Raw genomic sequence first — 20,975 nt, 5'->3', positions numbered from 1 at the left:
GTATGCTCCCATCACCATGTTAACTATTAGCCCGTGTCAAGTACCAAGGTATATGACTCTGAGTTGTTCGGCTGTAAAATTGGCTAAAAAAGTGAACATGCTAACGTTAGCATGCTAACGTCTTGTGTCCTCTGCAGATGGAAGACTCTTCCTGAAAACGGCAGTGATGTACTGAGCTGCAAGGCGGGAATATCAGAGGGAAACGGGAGGGAAAAAAACAAAAAGAAGATTGAAAAGAGGACAACCCCGTGAAGATTGGCCAGAGTCCGTTTCCATGGCGACAAGACGGCGAAAGGTTTTTTCGGGAATGTAGAAGAAGAAGAAGAAGAAGAATTGTCGGCCTGGCAGCCTCTCATCCACCCAGCGAGCGAGCGACCTTTTGGATCATCCGCACCGGAATTCTTTTGTACTTCAAATTGAATTTTTCCAAGAAGAAAATCAACAAATTGTGCTGGCGGGAAGTTTTCTAAATTCGATACAATCAAGTTTCCTTCCCGCCATGCGTTGTACATAGGATGCTAACAATGCTACGCTCGCTAAGTGTACATATAGAAGTAGACGCTATTAGGCAAACCTGTTCTATTATTATTATTATTATTATTATTATTATTAATACACCTTCTCATTCTTCTCTTCCTGAGCCGTCATTCTTTCCTATAGCGCCCACTACTGGTGAGGAAGCATGCAGGCATGATGTAAATGTTTGTCCTGGAGTCGTGATATTTAACCATAAAATCCTATATTGTGTTTCTCCTTTTTATATTTCTTTGTTGGGGGGGGCCGGGGGCCGGGGGCCGGACCACAACAAAACCAGAACCCAGTTGAAGACTTTGTCCTCTGTAGTCTTTGGAACAGATTTCATGTACAGCCCCTTCAAATCGGCACTTTTTTTCTTTGTTTTGTTAAAGAAAAAGAAGAACAATCATATTTGTGCAACAAGATGTTTTATTTTTTGCCCTTTATGGTCCCACGGGACAAAAAAAAAAAAGTTTTTCCAGTTTTTAGCTTCACCTTAAAGACTTTTGAACTTGTGTATATTCTTATTATTAACAGTCTTTCCACTGAGACCAGTTTGTGGGGGGCTTGGAAATGGTTTTGAGTGAAAATGTTTAAATCAAAAGAAGAAAAAACTCAGATGTTGAAAGATGTGGGTGGCTTGGGGGCTCGGTTTAGGGGGGGTGGCGTCCTTTATGGACTGTTTTAAAACAGTTTAAGGCATACTCTATGCTTTCAAATCATATAAAGACCCTCTTATGTTCACAGAATTTTGTGGAGTTTTGGAGGTGGGTGGCATAGGGGCCCCGGTTTGGGGCGTGGCGTCCTTAATGGAGTGTTTTGAAACGGTTTAAGGCATACTGTATCCTAAAAATAAAACCTTATATTCACAGAATCCTGTGAGGTTTTGGAGGTGGGTGACTTGGGTGCCCCGGTTTGGGGGGTTGCAGTCCTTAATGGATTGTTTCGAAAAGGTTTAAAGCATACTCTCTCTCTGCGTTCACATTATTAAAAAACCCTAATGTTCATTGAATCTTGTAGAGTTTTGAAGGTGAGTGTCTTGGGGGCCCCCCGTTTGGGGGGGGGGGGGGGGGGTGGAGTCCTTAATGGATTGTTTCGAAAGGGTTTAAGGCATACTGTATGCGTTAAAATCCTAAAAATAAAACCTTATATTCACAGAATCCTGTGAGGTTTTGGAGGTGGGTGACTTGGGTGCCCCGGTTTGGGGGGTTGCAGTCCTTAATGGATTGTTTTGAAAAGGTGTAAAGCATACTCTATGCATTAAAATCATTTAAAAAAACAACCTTATGTTCACAGAATCTTGTGAGGTTTTAGAGGTGGGTGACTTGGGGACCCCGGTTTGGGGGGTAGAGTCCTTAATGGAGTGTTTTGAAACGGTTCAAGGCATACTCTATGCGTTCACATTATTAAAAAACCCTAATGTTCATTGAATCTTGTAGAGTTTTGAAGGTGAGTGGCTTGGGGCCCCCCCGTTTGGGCGGGTGGAGTCCTTAATGGATTGTTTCGAAAGGGTTTAAGGCATATTCTATGCGTTAAAATCCTAAAAACAAAACCTTATGTTCACAGAATCCTGTGAGGTTTTGGAGGTGGGTGACTTGGGTGCCCCGGTTTGGGGGGTTACAGTCCTTAATGGATTGTTTCGAAAAAGTTTAAAGCATACTCTATGTGTTAAAATCATATAAATACCCCCTTATGTTTACAGAATCTTGTGAGGTTTTGGAGGTGGGTGACTTGGGGGGCCCGGTTTGGGGGTTTAGAGTCCTTAATGGATTGTTTCGAAAGGGTTTAAAGCATACTCTATGCGTTCACATCATATAAAGATCCTCTTATGATCACAGAATCTTGTGGATAATTTGAAGGTGGGTGGCCTCCTCGTGGACTGTTGCAAAACTGTGTTCAAATCACATAAAGACCCTCTTATGTTCACAGACTCTTGTGGGGGGGTTTTAGAGGTGGGTGGCTTTGGGGTCACCAATGGAGTGGCTCGAACCACTTTTGCACATATTTTCTAATCAGAAGGAAAAAAAACTATGTTGACATATGTAGGGTTTTTTGGGGTATGGGGTGGCAGGGTGGGGTGGGGGGATAACTTGGGAGCAAGGTTGGAGGGCGTCATCCCAAAAAACAGTTTTGGGTGTACATACCCCACTAGATGAAGCAGAGCCTCCAATGTTCACAAACTTAAGTGGTAGTTTTTGGGGTTGGGTGGCCTTGAGGGCTGACATCCACCAGCTGAATAAAACGAACCGGTTGTGGACTTGAGTTCTTTAACGGGGGCGGGGGCGGTTTAAGGGGTGGACATCCTCCATGAACTTGAACAAGTTTTGTGCGTACATAGAGGGGAAAAGGGGGACCTGCCATGTCAACAAATGTGTGGGTTCCGTGGGAGATGGGTGGCTCGGGGGCTCAGTTAGTGGGCGGCTTCTTCTATGTGTCACTGATAACTGAAATAGCTGGGTTTTTTCTCCCTCTCTCCAAATCATCTCTTCACTGTACTTCCAATAAAGTTGACAATAAAAACATTGTGAGAATAAAGAGGGGCGGCACCTTCTTTATGTGCTCATATTAATCATGTATTACTGTATGTATTGTATGGGGGCGGGGGGGAGTGGTCCACATAAAAAAGAGCATTGCTGTACTGTAGAAAATGACTGAGCATATTGTTCTTCTCTTCGTATAGCAGGGAAAGAAAATGTATAAGAATAATCTGCTGTGATTTTTGTTCCCCTCTGGTGGGGGCAGGGCGGTGTCCACCTTTGACCTCCACATGTGTTTTTTTTGTTTAATGCGTAGGCCAATTGGAAACACACAGTATGTAAATGAGGGTGACTGTAAATAAATTATTCCCCGTGTTCTTTCAAGTGTTTGAAGGCATCATTCTCCACAGAACTCACCATCCTCACCACCTGCATGACCACAATGCATCTCAGGGGCTACTCAAATATTTAAAAAATTGCCTTTATATATTAGTTTAATATTCATTTATTTTATATTTTTAATAAAATGTAGCTTTAATTTTTCTGGGCTTATACATATATTTGTTGTTTTTATGGAGTTTTTTTAAAACGCAAAATGGGGAAAATTTAGAATTTTCTTGGTAATTAAAATTATGTTAAAAACAAAATATATTATGTATTGTGTACCAAATTACAAACAATGAAACTTTTGACTGTTTTAAAAAATTATATTATAAATAAAAACATTGCTCAGGTTTTTATATGTTTTGTCTATAATGTACATATTTCTTTGTTTCTTAATTTATTATTTGAATTATTGTTAGTTATTATTTTTTTACAATTACTTTCTTGTCATGGTGGCATACTCATATATATATATATATATATATATATATATATATATATATATATATATATATATATATATATATATATATATATATGTATATGTATATATATATATGTATATGTATATATATATATGTATATATATATATATATATGTATATATATATATGTATATATATATATATATGTGTATATATATATATGTATATGTATATATATATATATATACAACCAATCAAATATTAAAAAAAAAAAAAGTTTAAATGTAGCTAAGGTGTTTGTTTTACTTATTTTAGACATTATACATATATTCATTACTGTTTTATTAAATGTTGTCAGGAGTATGAATATTTATTTCTTAAACTACAACATTGGGAAAATGTTCAATTTTAATCAACTAAAATGATGTTATTATAATATATATGTTGTGCCAAATTATAAATAATGCTAAGGTTGTTATATATTTTACCTGTAATGTACATATTTCTATATTTCAGAATGTATTATTTAGATTATTATTAATTATTTATTTTTAAAATTAGTTTCTTGTCATGATCATTGTTTTAAATGTCATATGTTGCATACTCAAATATAAAAATTTAAAAAAATAAGTTTAAATGTAGCTAAGGCGTTTGTTTTACTTATTTTAGACACTATACATATCGTTACCTTTTTGTGAAATTTTGTCAGGACTACAACTATTTCCTTCTTTTAAACTACACAATTGGGAAAATTGGCCGTTTTAATTAATTAAAATGATGTTATTATAATATGTATGTTGTACCAAATCACAAATAATGCTAATGTTTATATATAATTTGCCTGTAATGTACATATTTCTATATTTCATCATTTATTATTTAAATTATTATTAATTATTTATTTTCAAAATTAGTTTCTTGTCAAATATTTAAAAAAATTGTTTTAAAGTTTAAATGTAGCTAAGGCGTTTGTTTTACTTATTTTAGACATTATACATATATTCATAACGATTTTATTAGATGTTTTCAGGAGTATGAATATTTCTTTCTTAAACTACAACATTGGGAAAATTGACCATTTTAATTCATAAAAATGATGTTATAATATATATGTTGTACCAAATTACAAATAATGCTAAGGTTTTTTTTAAATATATTTTGCCTGTAATGTACATGTTTCTATATTTCATAATTTATAATGATTATTAATAATTTATTTTTAAAATTAGTTTCTTGTCATGATTAATGTTTCAAATGTCATCGGTGGCATACTCAAATATAAAAAAATTAAAAAAAGTTTAAATGTAGCTAAGGCGTTTGTTTAACTTAATTTAGACATAATACATATATTCATTACTTTTTAAATGATTTTTTTTCAGGATTACAACTCTTTCCTTCTTTTAAACTACAAAGTTGGGAAAATTTGCCATTTTAATAAATTAAAATTATGTTAATATAATATATATGTTGTGCCAAATTATGAATAATGCTAAGGTTTTTATGTATTTCACCTGGAATATACAAATTTCTATATTTCATAATTTATTATTTAAATTATTATTAATTATTTATTTTTAAAATTAGTTTCTTGTCATGATCGTTGTTTTAAATGTCATCGGTGGCATACTCAAATATTAAAAAAATAATTAAATGTAGCTAAGGTGTATGTTTTACTTATTTTAGACATTATACATATATTATTTACTTTTTGTATTAAATGTTGTCAGGATTACAACTATTTCCTTCTTTTAAACTACAAAATCATTAAAATTATGTTAATATAATATATATATTGTGCCAAATTACAAATAATGCGAAGGTGTTTATATATTGTGCCTGTAATGTACATATGTATATATTTCATAACTTATTATTTAAATGATTATTGATTTTTTTGTTGTTTCTTGTCATGATTATTTTTAAATGTCATCAGTGGCATACTCAAATATTAAAAAAAAAAAAAAGTTTAAATGTAGCTAAGGTGTTTGTTTTACTTATTTTAGACATACATGTATTCATTACGTTTTATTACATTTTGTCAGGAGTATGAATATTTCTTTCTTAAACTACAAAATTGGGAACATTTTAAATTTTAATAAATTAAAATGATGTTATTATAATATATATGTTGTGCCAAATTAGAAATAATGCTAAAGTTTTTATATATTTTACCTGTAATGTGCATATTTCTATATTTCATCATTTATTATTTAAATGATTATTAATAATGTATTTTTAAAATTAGTTTCTTGTCATGATTATTGTTTTAAATGTCATCGGTGGCATACTCAAATAAAAATAATAATTAAATAAAAAGTTTAAATGTAGCTAAGGCGTTTGTTTTACTTATTTTAGACATTATACGTATATTCATTACTTTTTTGTGAAATTTTGTCAGGACTACAACTATTTCCTTCTTTTAAACTACACAATTGGGAAAATTGGCCGTTTAAATTCATTAAAATGATGTTTTTATAATATGTATGTTGTACCAAATCACAAATAATGCTAATGTTTATATATGTTTTACCTGTAATGTACATATTTCTATATTTCATCATTTATTATTTAAATAATTATTAATAATTAATTTTTAAAATTAGTTTCTTGTCATGATTATTGTTTTAAATGTCATCTGTGGCATACTCAAATAAAAATAATAATTTTAAATGTAGCTCAGGAGTTTTTTTTACTTATTTTAGACATTATACATATATTCATTACTTTTTTATGAAATTTTGTCAGGATTAAAACTATTTCCTTCTTTTACACTACAAAATTGGGAAATGTTCAATTCATTAAAATGATGTTATTATAATATATATGTTGTGCCAAATCACAAATAACGCGAAGGTTTTTATATATTTTACCTGTAATGTACATATTTCTATATTTCAGAATTTATTATTTAGATTATTATTAATTATTTATTTTTAAAATTAGTTTCTTGTCGTTATCATTGTTTTGAATGTCATATGTTGCATACTCAAATATAAAAATTAAAAAAATTAAGTTTAAATGTAGCTAAAACGTTTGTTTTACTTATTTTAGACATTATACGTATATTCATTACTTTTTTGTGAAATTTTGTCAGGACTACAACTATTTCCTTCTTTTAAACTACACAATTGGGAAAATTGGCCGTTTTAATTCATTAAAATTATGTTATTATAATATGTATGTTGTACCAAATCACAAATAATGCAAATGTTTATATATATTTTGCCTGTAATGTACATATTTCTATATTTCATCATTTATTATTTAAATGATTATTAATAATTTATTTTTAAAATTAGTTTCTTGTCATGATTATTGTTTTAAATGTCATCTGTGGCATACTCAAATAAAAATAATAATTTTAAATGTAGCTCAGGAGTTTTTTTTTACTTATTTTAGACATTATACATATATTCATTACTTTTTTATGAAATTTTCTCAGGATTAAAACTATTTCCTTCTTTTACACTACAAAATTGGGAAATGTTCAATTCATTAAAATTATATTATAATATATATGTTGTGCCAAATCACAAATAACGCTAAGGTTTTTATATGTTTTACCTGTAATGTACATGTTTCTATATTTCATCATTTATTCTTTCAATCATTGTTAGTTAGTTGTGTTCAAACTGACAGTTTCTTGTCATGATTATTTTTTTAAATGCGTTGTGTAACATTTTTTTTCAATTAAAATAACTAAAAAAAAAAAAATCTGAATATAAACTAATAGAACAATTTGGGAAATATTATAATTATAATATATTATAATATATATGTTGTGCCAAATCACAAATAACGCAAAGGTTTTTATACGTTTTACCTGTAATGTACATATTTCTATATTTCATCATTTATTCTTTCAATCATTGTTAGTTGTGTTCAAACTGACAGTTTCTTGTCATGATTATTTTTTAAATGTGTTGTGTAACATTTTTTTTCAATTAAAATAACTAAATAAAAAAAATCTGAATATAAACTAATAGAACAATTTGGGAAATATTATAATTATAATATATTATAATATATATGTTGTGCCAAATCACAAATAACGCTAAGGTTTTTATATGTTTTACCTGTAATGTACATATTTCTATATTTCATCATTTATTCTTTCAATCATTGTTAGTTATTTGTGTTCAAACTGACAGTTTCTTGTCATGATTATTTTTTAAATATGTTGTGTAACATTTTTTTTCAATTAAAATAACTAAATAAAAAAAAATCTGAATATAAACTAATAGAACAATTTGGGAAATATTATAATTATAATATAATATATATGTTGTGCCAAATCACAAATAACGCAAAGGTTTTTATATGTTTTACCTGTAACGTACATATTTCTATATTTCATCATTTATTCTTTCAATCATTGTTAGTTATTTGTGTTCAAAATGACAGTTTCTTGTCATGATTATTTTTTAAATGTGTTGTGTAACATTTTTTTTCAATTAAAATAACTAATAAAAAAATGTGAATATAACCTAATAGAACAATTTGGGAAATATTAACACATTTTTCATCATCATCATGTCTTTAATATTTTTTTAAATTTATAGTTAAAATATTTTATACAATATTTCAAATGAAGAATTATAAATGTTTCATTATTCCAAATAACTGTGTAATTTATATTGCATTTTGTTACATTTATTTGACATATTTTTCTCTTTTATCAGTCCTTTCCTGGGCTATTGAAGTCGTCCGCGGGGATGTTTGCCAAGCAAGTGTCGCTTTTAAAAAGCCTAGCAGACATGAAATGGACATTGAGAGACAAATGTCTCCTGTAAGCACTTCTGAGGTAAAAGTGTCGACACAGCACGCTGGGCGCGTTCCCATTTTGCATGCTTTTTAAAGGCACCCCCCCCCCCACACCCGGATGAATAATTGAGCGATTGTTGCATAATTCAATGCTGCATTGTTCGCATTCAAGGCCTGTGCACTATTTGGAGCGTCCCCTCTAAAAAAAAAAAAAAAAAAAGGTTTAAATTTCAATCAACCTTGAAAGAGCAATATGACAAACAACAGCACTCAGTCATGAACGACTTCCCCAAACCGGGCCCCCGAGAGAAAGAAATGATCCATTTAATGACTCATGCTTTCTTGCACTCGCTTCCTGTGATATTCTATTTATTTGTGTGTGGCCCTGCAGCTACATGTTTCCTCTCGCCGCACATTTTCTCGCAAAGTGTCGACACATTTGGCCACGAGGCGCGAGACGCTCCAAACGGCAAATGTGCATTATTATCCCGCTCGCATATTCCCAATCAGATTTATTCCGCGTGACCCCGCCCCCTCATGCTTGACCCCGCCTAGCGTCCTCTGTGAAGTGGGTTGAAGAGACTATTCTGGGGGCCTGCATGTAGCTGGTGTGGGATACAGGAGGGGACCCCGTGTCAGAGGTGCTGTTTTTTGGGGGTAAGGTGGTGTAAATGGTTTATACTTGTATAGCGCTTTTCTACCTTCAAGGTACTTAAAGCGCTTTGACACTATTTCCACATTCACCCATTCACACACTGATGGCGGGAGCTGCCGTGCAAGGCCCTAACCACGATCAGGAGCAAGGGTGAAGTGTTTAAATGTAGCTCAGGTGTTTGTTTTTTTTATTTTAGACATTATACATACATTCATTACTTTTTATTACATTTTGTCAGGAGTACGAATATTTCTTTCTTAAACTACAAAATTGGGAGAATTTACCATTTTAATTCATAAAAATTATGTTAATATAATATATATGTTGTGCCAAATTACAAATAATGCTAAGGTTTTTACATATTTTGCCTGTAATGTACATATTTCTATATTTCATAATTTATTGTTGAAATTATTATTAATTATTTATTTTTAAAATTAGTTTCTTGTCATGATTATTGTTTTAAATGTCATCGGTGGCATACTCAAATATTAAAACAAAAATTTTTTTAAGTTGAAATAAGGCTGAGGCGTTTGTTTTACTAATTTTAGACATTATACATATATTCATAACTGTTTTATTAAATGTTGTCAGGAGTATGAATATTTCGTTCTTAAACTACAACTTTGGGAAAATTGACCATTTTAATTCATAAAAATTATGTTATTATAATATATATGTTGTGCCAAATTACAAATAATGCTAAGGTTTTTATATATTTTGTCTGTAATGTACATATTTCTATATTTCATCATTTATTATTTAAATTATTATTAATTATCTATTTCTAAAATTAGTTTCTTGTCATGATTATTTTTTTAAATGTCATCGGTGGCATACTCAAATATTTAAAAAAAAAAAGAAGTTTAAATGTAACTAAGGTGTTTGTTTTTTCTTATTTTAGACATTATACATATATTCATTACTTTTGATTACATTTTGTCAGGAGTACGTATATTTCTTTCTTAAACTACAAAATTGGGAAAATTTACCATTTTAATTCATACAAATGATGTTAATATAATATATATGTTGTGCCAAATTACAAATAATGCTAAGGTTTTTACATATTTTGCCTGTAATGTACATATTTCTATATTTCATCATTTATTGTTGAAATAATTATTAATTATTTATTTTTAAAATGTGTTTCTTGTCATGATTATTGTTTTAAATGTCATCGGTGGCATACTCAAATATTTAAAAAAAAAAAACTTTAAATGTAGCTAAGGTGTTTGTTTTTTCTTATTTTAGACATTATACATATATTCATTACTTTTTTATTACATTTTGTCAGGAGTACGAATATTTCTTTCTTAAACTACAAAATTGGGAACATTTACCATTTACCATTCATTAAAATGATGTTATTATAATATATATGTTGTGCCAAATTACAAATAATGCTAAGGTTTTTATATATTTTGCCTGTAATGTACATATTTCTATATTTCATCATTTATTATTTCAATTATTATTAATTATTTATTTTTAAAATTAGTTTCTTGTCATGATTATTGTTTTTAATGTCATCGGTGGCATACTCAAATATTTTTTTTTAAATTTAAAAAAAGTTTAAATGTAGCTGAGGCGTTTGTTTTACTTATTTTAGACATTATACATGTATTCATTACTGTTTTATTAAATGTTGTCAGGAGTATGAATATTTCGTTCTTAAACTACAACATTGGGAAAATTGACCATTTTAATTCATAAAAATGATATTATAATATATATGTTGTACCAAATTACAAATAATGCTAAGGTTTTTACATATTTTGCCTGTAATGTACATATTTCTATATTTCATAATTTATTGTTGAAATTATTATTAATTATTTATTTTTAATATTAGTTTCTTGTCATGAATATTGCTTTAAATGTCATCGGTGGCATACTCAAATATTTAAAAAATAAATTAAAAAAAGTTTAAATGTAGTTGAGGCGTTTGTCTTACTTATTTTAGACATTATACATATATTCATAACTGTTTTATTAAATGTTGTCAGGAGTATGAATATTTCTTTCTTAAACTACAACATTGGTCAAAATTGACCATTTTAATTCATAAAAATGATGTTATAATATATATGTTGTACCAAATTACAAATAATGCTAAGGTTTTTTATATATTTTGCCTGTATGTACATATTTCTATATTTAATCATTTATTATTTAAATTATTATTAATTATTTATTTTTAAAATTAGTTTCTTGTCATGATTATTGTTTTTAATGTCATCGGTGGCATACTCAAATATTTAAAAAAAAAAAAAGTTTAAATGTAGCTAAGGTGTTTTTTATTTTTTATTTTAGACATTATACATATATTCATTACTTTTTTATTACATTTTGTCAGGAGTACAAATATTTCTTTACTAAACTACAAAATTGGGAAAATTTACCATTTACCATTCATTAAAATGATGTTATTATAATATGTATGTTGTGCCAAATTACAAATAATGCTAAGGTTTTTACATATTTTGCCTGTAATGTACATATTTCTATATTTCATAATTTATTGTTGAAATTATTATGAATTATTTATTTTTAAAATTAGTTTCTTGTCATGATTATTGTTTTAAATGTCATCGGTGGCATACTCAAATATTAAAAAAAATAAAAAAAAATAAGTTGAAATAAGGCTGAGGCATTTGTTTTACTAATTTTAGACATTATACATATATTCATAACTGTTTTATTAAAAGTTGTCAGGAGAATGAATATTTCTTTCTTAAAATACAACACTGGGAAAATTGACCATTTTAATTCATAACAATTATGTTATAATACAGGTAAAAGCCAGTAAATTAGAATATTTTGAAAAACTTGATTTATTTCAGTAATTGCATTCAAAAGGTGTAACTTGTACATTATATTAATTCATTGCACACAGACTGATGCATTCAAATGTTTATTTCATTTAATTTTGATGATTTGAAGTGGCAACAAATGAAAATCCAAAATTCCGTGTGTCACAAAATTAGAATATTACTTAAGGCTAATACAAAAAAGGGATTTTTAGAAATGTTGGCCAACTGAAAAGTATGAAAATGAAAAATATGAGCATGTACAATACTCAATACTTGGTTGGAGCTCCTTTTGCCTCAATTACTGCGTTAATGCGGCGTGGCATGGAGTCGATGAGTTTCTGGCACTGCTCAGGTGTTATGAGAGCCCAGGTTGCTCTGATAGTGGCCTTCAACTCTTCTGCGTTTTTGGGTCTGGCATTCTGCATCTTCCTTTTCACAATACCCCACAGATTTTCTATGGGGCTAAGGTCAGGGGAGTTGGCGGGCCAATTTAGAACAGAAATACCATGGTCCGTAAACCAGGCACGGGTAGATTTTGCGCTGTGTGCAGGCGCCAAGTCCTGTTGGAACTTGAAATCTCCATCTCCATAGAGCAGGTCAGCAGCAGGAAGCATGAAGTTCTCTAAAACTTGCTGGTAGACGGCTGCGTTGACCCTGGATCTCTGGAAACAGAGTGGACCGACACCAGCAGATGACATGGCACCCCAAACCATCACCCAACCATGCAAATTTTGCATTTCCTTTGGAAATCGAGGTCCCAGAGTCTGGAGGAAGACAGGAGAGGCACAGGATCCACGTTGCCTGAAGTCTAGTGTAAAGTTTCCACCATCAGTGATGGTTTGGGGTGCCATGTCATCTGCTGGTGTCGGTCCACTCTGTTTCCTGAGATCCAGGGTCAACGCAGCCGTCTACCAGCAAGTTTTGGAGCACTTCATGCTTCCTGCTGCTGACCTGCTCTATGGAGATGGAGATTTCAAGTTCCAACAGGACTTGGCGCCTGCACACAGCGCAAAATCTACCCGTGCCTGGTTTACGGACCATGGGATTTCTGTTCTAAATTGGCCCGCCAACTCCCCTGACCTTAGCCCCATAGAAAATCTGTGGGGTATTGTGAAAAGGAAGATGCAGAATGCCAGACCCAAAAACGCAGAAGAGTTGAAGGCCACTATCAGAGCAACCTGGGCTCTCATAACACCTGAGCAGTGCCAGAAACTCATCGACTCCATGCCACGCCGCATTAACGCAGTAATTGAGGCAAAAGGAGCTCCAACCAAGTATTGAGTATTGTACATGCTCATATTTTTCATTTTCATACTTTTCAGTTGGCCAACATTTCAAAAAATCCCTTTTTTGTATTAGCCTTAAGTAATATTCTAATTTTGTGACACACGGAATTTTGGATTTTCATTTGTTGCCACTTCAAATCATCAAAATTAAATGAAATAAACATTTGAATGCATCAGTCTGTGTGCAATGAATAAATATAATGTACAAGTTACACCTTTTGAATGCAATTACTAAAATAAATCAAGTTTTTCAAAATATTCTAATTTACTGGCTTTTACCTGTATACTCATTACTTTTTTAATGATTTATTTTCAAGATTACAACTCTTTCCTTCTTTTAAAGGGGAACATTATCAGCAGACCTATGTAAGCGTCAATATATACCTTGATGTTGCAGGAAAAAAGACCATATATTTTTTTAACCCATTTCCGAACTCTAAATGGGTGAATTTTGGCGAATTAAACGCCTTTCTAGTATTCGCTCTCGGAGCGATGACGTCACAACGTCGTTTGTTCCGCACACTTTACCCACGAAAGCTATGCTACGACAGAGATGGCAAGAATGTGTGGATATCCTGCGACACTCAAAGCAGATGCATTTCCAACCATAAAGTCAAAGAAATCTGCCGCCAGACCCCCGTTGAATCTGCCGGAGTGTGTGAGCAATTCAGGGACAAAGGACCTCGCTAGCACGGCAAGCAATGGCGGCAGTTTGTTCCCGCAGACGAGCGAGCTAAACCCCCTGGATGTCTTGGCTCACACCGTCTCTTATGCCGCCGTCAACTCCAAAACTGGACAGATCAGCTTTCAGGAGAAGAGAGCGATGAGGGTATGTCTACAGAATATATTAATTGATGAAAATTTTATTCATTACTTGCGGTTTTACATAAATTAATATACATAAACTGTGTTTACCAATAATTTAGCTTAAAAACATTACAACACTTAAAAACAAACACATACCAATCGTTGGTTAGAAGGCGATCGCCGAATTCGTCCTCGCTTTCTCCTGTGTCGTTTTCGTCGGTTTCGCTTGCGTACGGTTCAAACCGATATGGCTCAATAGCTTCAGTTTCTTCTTCAATTTCGCTTAAGCCGCTGAAATCCGAGTCTGAATCCGAGCTAATGTCGCTACCTTGCTGTTCTATCCGCCATGTTTGTTTGTGTTGGCTTCACTATGTGACGTCACAGGAAAATGGACGGGTGTATATAACGATGGTTAAAATCAGGCACTTTGAAGCTTTTTTTTTTAGAGATATTGCGTGATGGGTAAAATTTTGAAAAAAAACTTCGAAAAATAAAATAAGCCACTGGGAACTGATTTTTAATGGTTTTAACCCTTCTGAAATTGTGATAATGTTCCACTTTAAACTACAAAATTGGGAACATTTGCCATTTTAATGCGGACCAAGCTCTGGCACTGATCATACAGGGAGCGGACCGCCACAATCAGACAGTCCGATACCCCCATACTCTCTGAGCACTCCCCACAGGACTTCCCGAGGGACACGGTCGAATGCCTTCTCCAAGTCCACAAAACACATGTAGACTGGTTGGGCAAACTCCCATGCACCCTCAAGGACCCTGCGGAGAGTATAGAGCTGGTCCACAGTTCCACGACCAGGTAGTAAGTTGGACACGTTTCCAGTGAGGGTTGGACTCCGCCAAGGCTGCCCTTTGTCACCGATTCTGTTCATAACTTTTATGGACAGAATTTCTAGGCGCAGTCAAGGCGTTGAGGGGATCTGGTTTGGTGGCTGCAGGATTAGGTCTCTGCTTTTTGCAGATGATGTGGTCCTGATGGCTTCATCTGGCCAGGATCTTCAGCTCTCACTGGATCGGTTCGCAGCTGAGTGTGAAGCGACTGGGATGAGAATCAGCACCTCCAAGTCCGAGTCCATGGTTCTCGCCCGGAAAAGGGTGGAGTGCCATCTCCGGGTTGGGGAGGAGATCTTGCCCCAAGTGGAGGAGTTCAAGTACCTCGGAGTCTTGTTCACGAGTGAGGGAAGAGTGGATCGTGAGATCGACAGGCGGATCGGTGCGGCGTCTTCAGTAATGCGGACGCTGTATCGATCCGTTGTGGTGAAGAAGGAGCTGAGCCGGAAGGCAAAGCTCTCAATTTACCGGTCGATCTACGTTCCCATCCTCACCTATGGTCATGAGCTTTGGGTTATGACCGAAAGGACAAGATCACGGGTACAAGCGGCCGAAATGAGTTTCCTCCGCCGGGTGGTGGGGCTCTCCCTTAGAGATAGGGTGAGAAGCTCTGCCATCCGGGAGGAGCTCAAAGTAAAGCCGCTGCTCCTCCACATCGAGAGGAGCCAGATGAGGTGGTTCGGACATCTGGTCAGGATGCCACCCGAACGCCTCCCTAGGGAGGTGTTTAGGGCACGTCCGACCGGTAGGAGGCCGCGGGGAAGACCCAGGACACGTTGGGAAGACTATGTCTCTCGGCTGGCCTGGGAACGCCTCGGGGTCCCACAGGAAGAGCTGGACGAAGTGGCTGGGGAGAGGGAAGTCTGGGCTTCCCTGCTTAGGCTGCTGCCCCCGCGACCCGACCTCGGATAAGCGGAAGAAGATGGATGGATGGATGGATGGATGGATGGATGGATGGATGCCATTTTAATAAATTAAAATTATGTTGTTATAATTTCTTGCTCAAGGACACAACGGATGTGACGAGGATGGTAGAAGGTGGGGATTGAACCAGGAACCCTCAGGTTGCTGACACGGCCACTCTCCCGACCGCGCCCTTTAGCCTTTTGGCACTCAGCATCAAGGGTTGGAATTGGGGGTTAAATCACCAAAAATGATTCCTGAGCTGCTCCCCTCACCTCCGAGGGGGTGGAACAAGGGGACGGGTAAAAGGCAGAGGGTGATTTCACCACACCTAGTGTGTGTGCGACTATCAGTGGTACTTTAACTTGAAAGAAACTTCTTGAAAACTTTAGCTCCAGTCTTCTTCTGTTTGATATTGTCGTTACTGCCACAAGTGGTGGAAAAGTGCATTACAATTGGGTACCTCCGGGACCCGTTCTACGACTCACAGCTGATAAAACAGATCTTTTTTGGCGGCCCTCTACGAGGCGCTCGCGGCCCAACAACGGGCCCCACTGATTCAAGGTGTAAACCCACTAACGAGTGGATTATATTGAGTGACGAGAAGCCATTTAGCTCCATCATAGTAAACATTGGCAACAAGGCAGACAGCTCCATAAGTGCTGTGGGCATCATTGGGCACAGCCGTCATTAGCGTGTAAAACTCCCCAATAAGACCGCGTAAGACACACAAGCGCAGTTTTACGCGCTGTCGTTTGCCACAAAGCCGGGAACACACTCCGCAACAATGGCGGCGCTTTGCTTTAATTTGATTACGCTTTTTGTTTTTTTTGTCTCAACCTACGCCAAGTCCTGTTTCGCCTGGAGAACATATCTCTTAATCACGTTCCATCCAGGCTTCCTCTTTCATCTAAATCTCACAGACGTGGCTCACGCCCAACTTTATGTGGCTGAAAGGTAAGCGTGCGCACACACACAACACACACACACACACACACACACTCACACACACATTCTTGTATGTGTTACCTTCTTGAGACCACCAAAAAATGCCTACCTCTTTAGGACCAACCTTTCTAGATATATAAAGATTTGCATTTACAACATTAATAATATATACATACTATGTAAATATAAAAAAGCTTGTTGTGAAAAATGAGTTGGAATTTCACAAGAAAAAGGTCACAATTTCCCGAGAAAAACTTAGAATTTTGGCAGTGTTATAGTAAAAGTCGTAATTTTACTCAACGCATGTAAAAGTTTTACAAGAAAAACTGAACATTTGTGCAATGTCATAATGAAAGTTGGAATTTTACTCAAAAAATGTCATTTTCACAAGAACAAAAAAAATCGGCAATATTGCAATAGAAGTCAGAATTTTATATGACAAATGTCACCGTTTTGCATAAAAAAAAGTAATAATTTTACATAAAAAAGTAATGTCATTTTTGTTATTATTTTACAAAAAAAATGTCACTATTTTACAAGAACAACAAAAAATTGGCAATATTGTGATACAAGTCAGAATTACTTATGACAAATGTCACCATTTTGCATTAAAAAGTAATAATTTTACGTTAAAAAAATTATAATTTTACGAGAAAATATTGCAATATTACAGAAACAGAAAGAATATGAGAAATTGTTCCCAATTTTATAAGGAAAATGTCGACACTGTGAGAAAAACACTTATTTTAGTTCAAAACATGTTTTTTTATTTACTTCAAGTAAAATTTATTACAGTACGTCTCAATACACATATTTATTTTTTTAATTAATTTTGGCCAAAGGTGGCGCATTTCAATTTCTTACACACACTTGTTATTTCATATGTTGACCAAAGGGGGAGCACTTTTAAAATATTATGATAAAAGTTGGAATTTTCACGCAATAACAGTCGCAATTTTACAAGAAAAGGTTAAAATGTTGGCAATTTTATGAAAAGAGTCATCATTTCACTCGACAAAAGTCACAATTTTATAAGAAAACTTAAAAATGTTGGCAATATTATAACAATAATCTGAATTTTACTTGGCAAAATTATGACAAAAGTCATAATTTTACTCAAAAAATGTCAGTTTTACAAGAACAAAAAAATTCGGCAATATTGCCATAGAAGTCAGAATTTTATATGACAAATGTCACCGTTTTGCATAAAAAAAGTAATAATTTTACATAAAAAAGTAATAATTTTACATAAAAAAAAGTAATAATTTTACAAGAAAATATTGCAATATATAATATAATATTGCAACTGAACATTTGTGCAATGTCATAATAAAAGTTGGAATTTTACTCAATAACAATAACAAAGAAAAGCTTAAAAAATTGGCAATTTTATGAAAAGAGTTGTAATTTTATAAGAAAACTTCAAAATGTTGGCAATGTTATAATAATAATATGAATTTTACTTGGCAAAATTATGACAAAAGTTATAATTTTACAAACAAAAATGTCACTATTTTACAAGAACAACAAAAAAAATGGCAATATTGTGATAAAAGTCAGAATTACACATGACAAATGTCACCATTTTGCATTAAAAAGTAATAATTTTACATTAAAAAAATCATAATTTTACAAGAAAATATTGCAATATTACAGAAACAGAAAGAATATGAGAAATTGTTCCCAATTTTATAAGGAAAATGTGACAAAAACACTTCTTTTAGTTCAAAAAATGTTTTTTGGAATTTATTGTTTTTTTATTTACTTCAAGTAAAATTTTATTACAGTACGTCTCAATACACATATTTATTTTTTTAATTAATTTTGGCCAAAGGGGGCGCATTTCAATTTCTTACACACACTTGTTATTTCATATGTTGACCAGAGGGGGAGCACTTTTAAAATATTATGATAAAAGTTGGAATTTTACGCAATAACAGTCGCAATTTTACAAGAAAAGGTTAAAATGTTGGCAATTTTTTGAAAATAGTCATCATTTCACTCGACAAAAGTCACAATTTTATAAGAAAACTTAAAAATGTTGGCAATATTATAATAATAATCTGAATTTTACTTGGCAAAATTATGACAAAAGTCATAATTTTACTCAAAAAATGTCAGTTTCACAAGAACAAAAAAAATCGGCAATATTGCAATAGAAGTCAGAATTTTATATGACAAATGTCACCGTTTTGCATAAAAAAAGTAAAAATTTTACATAAAAAAGTAATAATTTTACATTAAAAAAGTAATAATTTTACAAGAAAATATTGCAATATATAATATAATATTGCAACTGAACATTTGTGCAATGTCATAATAAAAGTTGGAATTTTACTCAATAACAATAACAAAGAAAAGCTTAAAAAATTGGCAATTTTATGAAAAGAGTTGTAATTTTATAAGAAAACTTCAAAATGTTGGCAATGTTATAATAATAATATGAATTTTACATTGTGAAAAATGAGTTGGAATTTCACAAGAAAAAGGTCACAATTTCCAGAGAAAAACGTAGAATTTTGGCAGTGTTATAATAAAAGTCGTAATTTTACTCAACGCATGTAAACGTTTTACAAGAAAAACTGAACATTTGTGCAATGTCATAATAAAAGTTGGAATTTTACTCAAAAAATTTCATTTTCACAAGAACAGAAAAAAATCGGCAATATTGCAATAGAAGTCAGAATTTTATATGACAAATGTCACCGTTTTGCATAAAAAAAAGTAATAATTTTACATAAAAAAGTAATAATTTTACAAGAAAATATTGCAATATATAATATAATATTGCAACTGAACATTTGTGCAATGTCATAATAAAAGTTGGAATTTTACTCAATAAAAATAACAAAGAAAAGCTTAAAAAATTGGCAATTTTATGAAAAGAGTTGTAATTTTATAAGAAAACTTCAAAATGTTGGCAATATTATAATAATAATCTGAATTTTACTTGGCAAAATTATGACAAAGGTTATAATTTTACAAACAAAAATGTCACTATTTTACAAGAACAACAAAAAAATTGGCAATATTGTGATTAAAGTCAGAATTACATATGACAAATGTCACCATTTTGCATTAAAAAGTAATAATTTTACATTAAAAAAATGATAATTTTACGAGAAAATATTGCAATATTACAGAAACAGAAAGAATATGAGAAATTGTTCCCAATTTTATAGGAAAACAGTTGAAACATTGTGAGAAAAACACTTTTTAATAAAAAATTTTTTTTTTTTTAATTTATTGTTTTTTTATTTACTTCAAGTAAAATTTATTACAGTACGTCTCAATACACATATTTTTTTTATTTTATTAAGTTTGGCCAAAGGGGGCGCATTTCAATTTCTTAAACACACTTGTTATTTCATATGTTGACCAGAGGGGGAGCACTTTTAAAATATTATGATAAAAGTTGGAATTTTACGCAATAACAGTCGCAATTTTACAAGAAAAGGTTAAAATGTTGGCAATTTCATTTCACTCGACAAAAGTCACAATTTTATAAGAAAACTTAAAAATGTTGGCAATATTATAATAATAATCTGAATTTTACTTGGCAAAATTATGACAAAAGTCATAATTTTACTCAAAAAATGTCAGTGTTACAAGAACCAAAAAAATCGGCAATATTGCAATAGAAGTCAGAATTTTATATGACAAATGTCACCGTTTTGCATAAAAAAGTAATAATTTTACATAAAAAAGTAATAATTTTACATTGAAAAAAGTAATAATTTTACAAGAAAATATTGCAATATATAATATAATATTGCAACTGAACATTTGTGCAATGTCATAATAAAAGTTGGAATTTTACTCAATAACAATAACAAAGAAAAGCTTAAAAAATTGGCAATTTTATGAAAAGAGTTGTAATTTTATAAGAAAACTTCAAAATGTTGGCAATGTTATAATAATAATATGAATTTTACTTGGCCAAATTATGACAAAGGTTATTATTTTACCAAAAAAATGTCACTATTTTACAAGAACAACAAAAAAATTGGCAATATTGTGATAAAAGTCAGAATTACATATGACAAATGTCACCATTTTGCATTAAAAAGTAATAATTTTACATTAAAAAAATTATAATTTTACGAGAAAATATTGCAATATTACAGAAACAGAAAGAATATGAG

The 20,975-nt window shown here is 32.1% G+C and overlaps 1 protein-coding gene across 3 annotated transcripts in view; it reads left to right on the top strand.

The window, feature by feature from the left end:
* dachd (dachshund d) overlaps positions 1-3,377 on the top strand; it is a 570,949-nt gene extending 567,572 nt beyond the window's left edge. For 2 of the 3 annotated variants that reach the window (XM_061970732.2, XM_061970731.2), the window contains exon 11: positions 138-1,482. In XM_061970732.2, the coding sequence (XP_061826716.2) occupies positions 138-175 (38 nt within the window). In that variant the 3' untranslated portion in view covers positions 176-1,482. Of the gene's footprint in view, positions 1-137; positions 1,483-1,755 lie in introns of those variants that run through there. The other variant, XR_012050790.1, reaches the window with a different exon arrangement.
* The last annotated feature ends 17,598 nt before the right edge of the window (positions 3,378-20,975 follow it).

This window comes from Nerophis lumbriciformis, linkage group LG13 (genome assembly GCF_033978685.3).
Source record: "Nerophis lumbriciformis linkage group LG13, RoL_Nlum_v2.1, whole genome shotgun sequence".
NCBI lineage: Eukaryota > Metazoa > Chordata > Actinopteri > Syngnathiformes > Syngnathidae > Nerophis > Nerophis lumbriciformis.
Note: the sequence above shows the minus strand (reverse complement) of the source record. Positions and strands in the feature narration are given on the sequence as shown.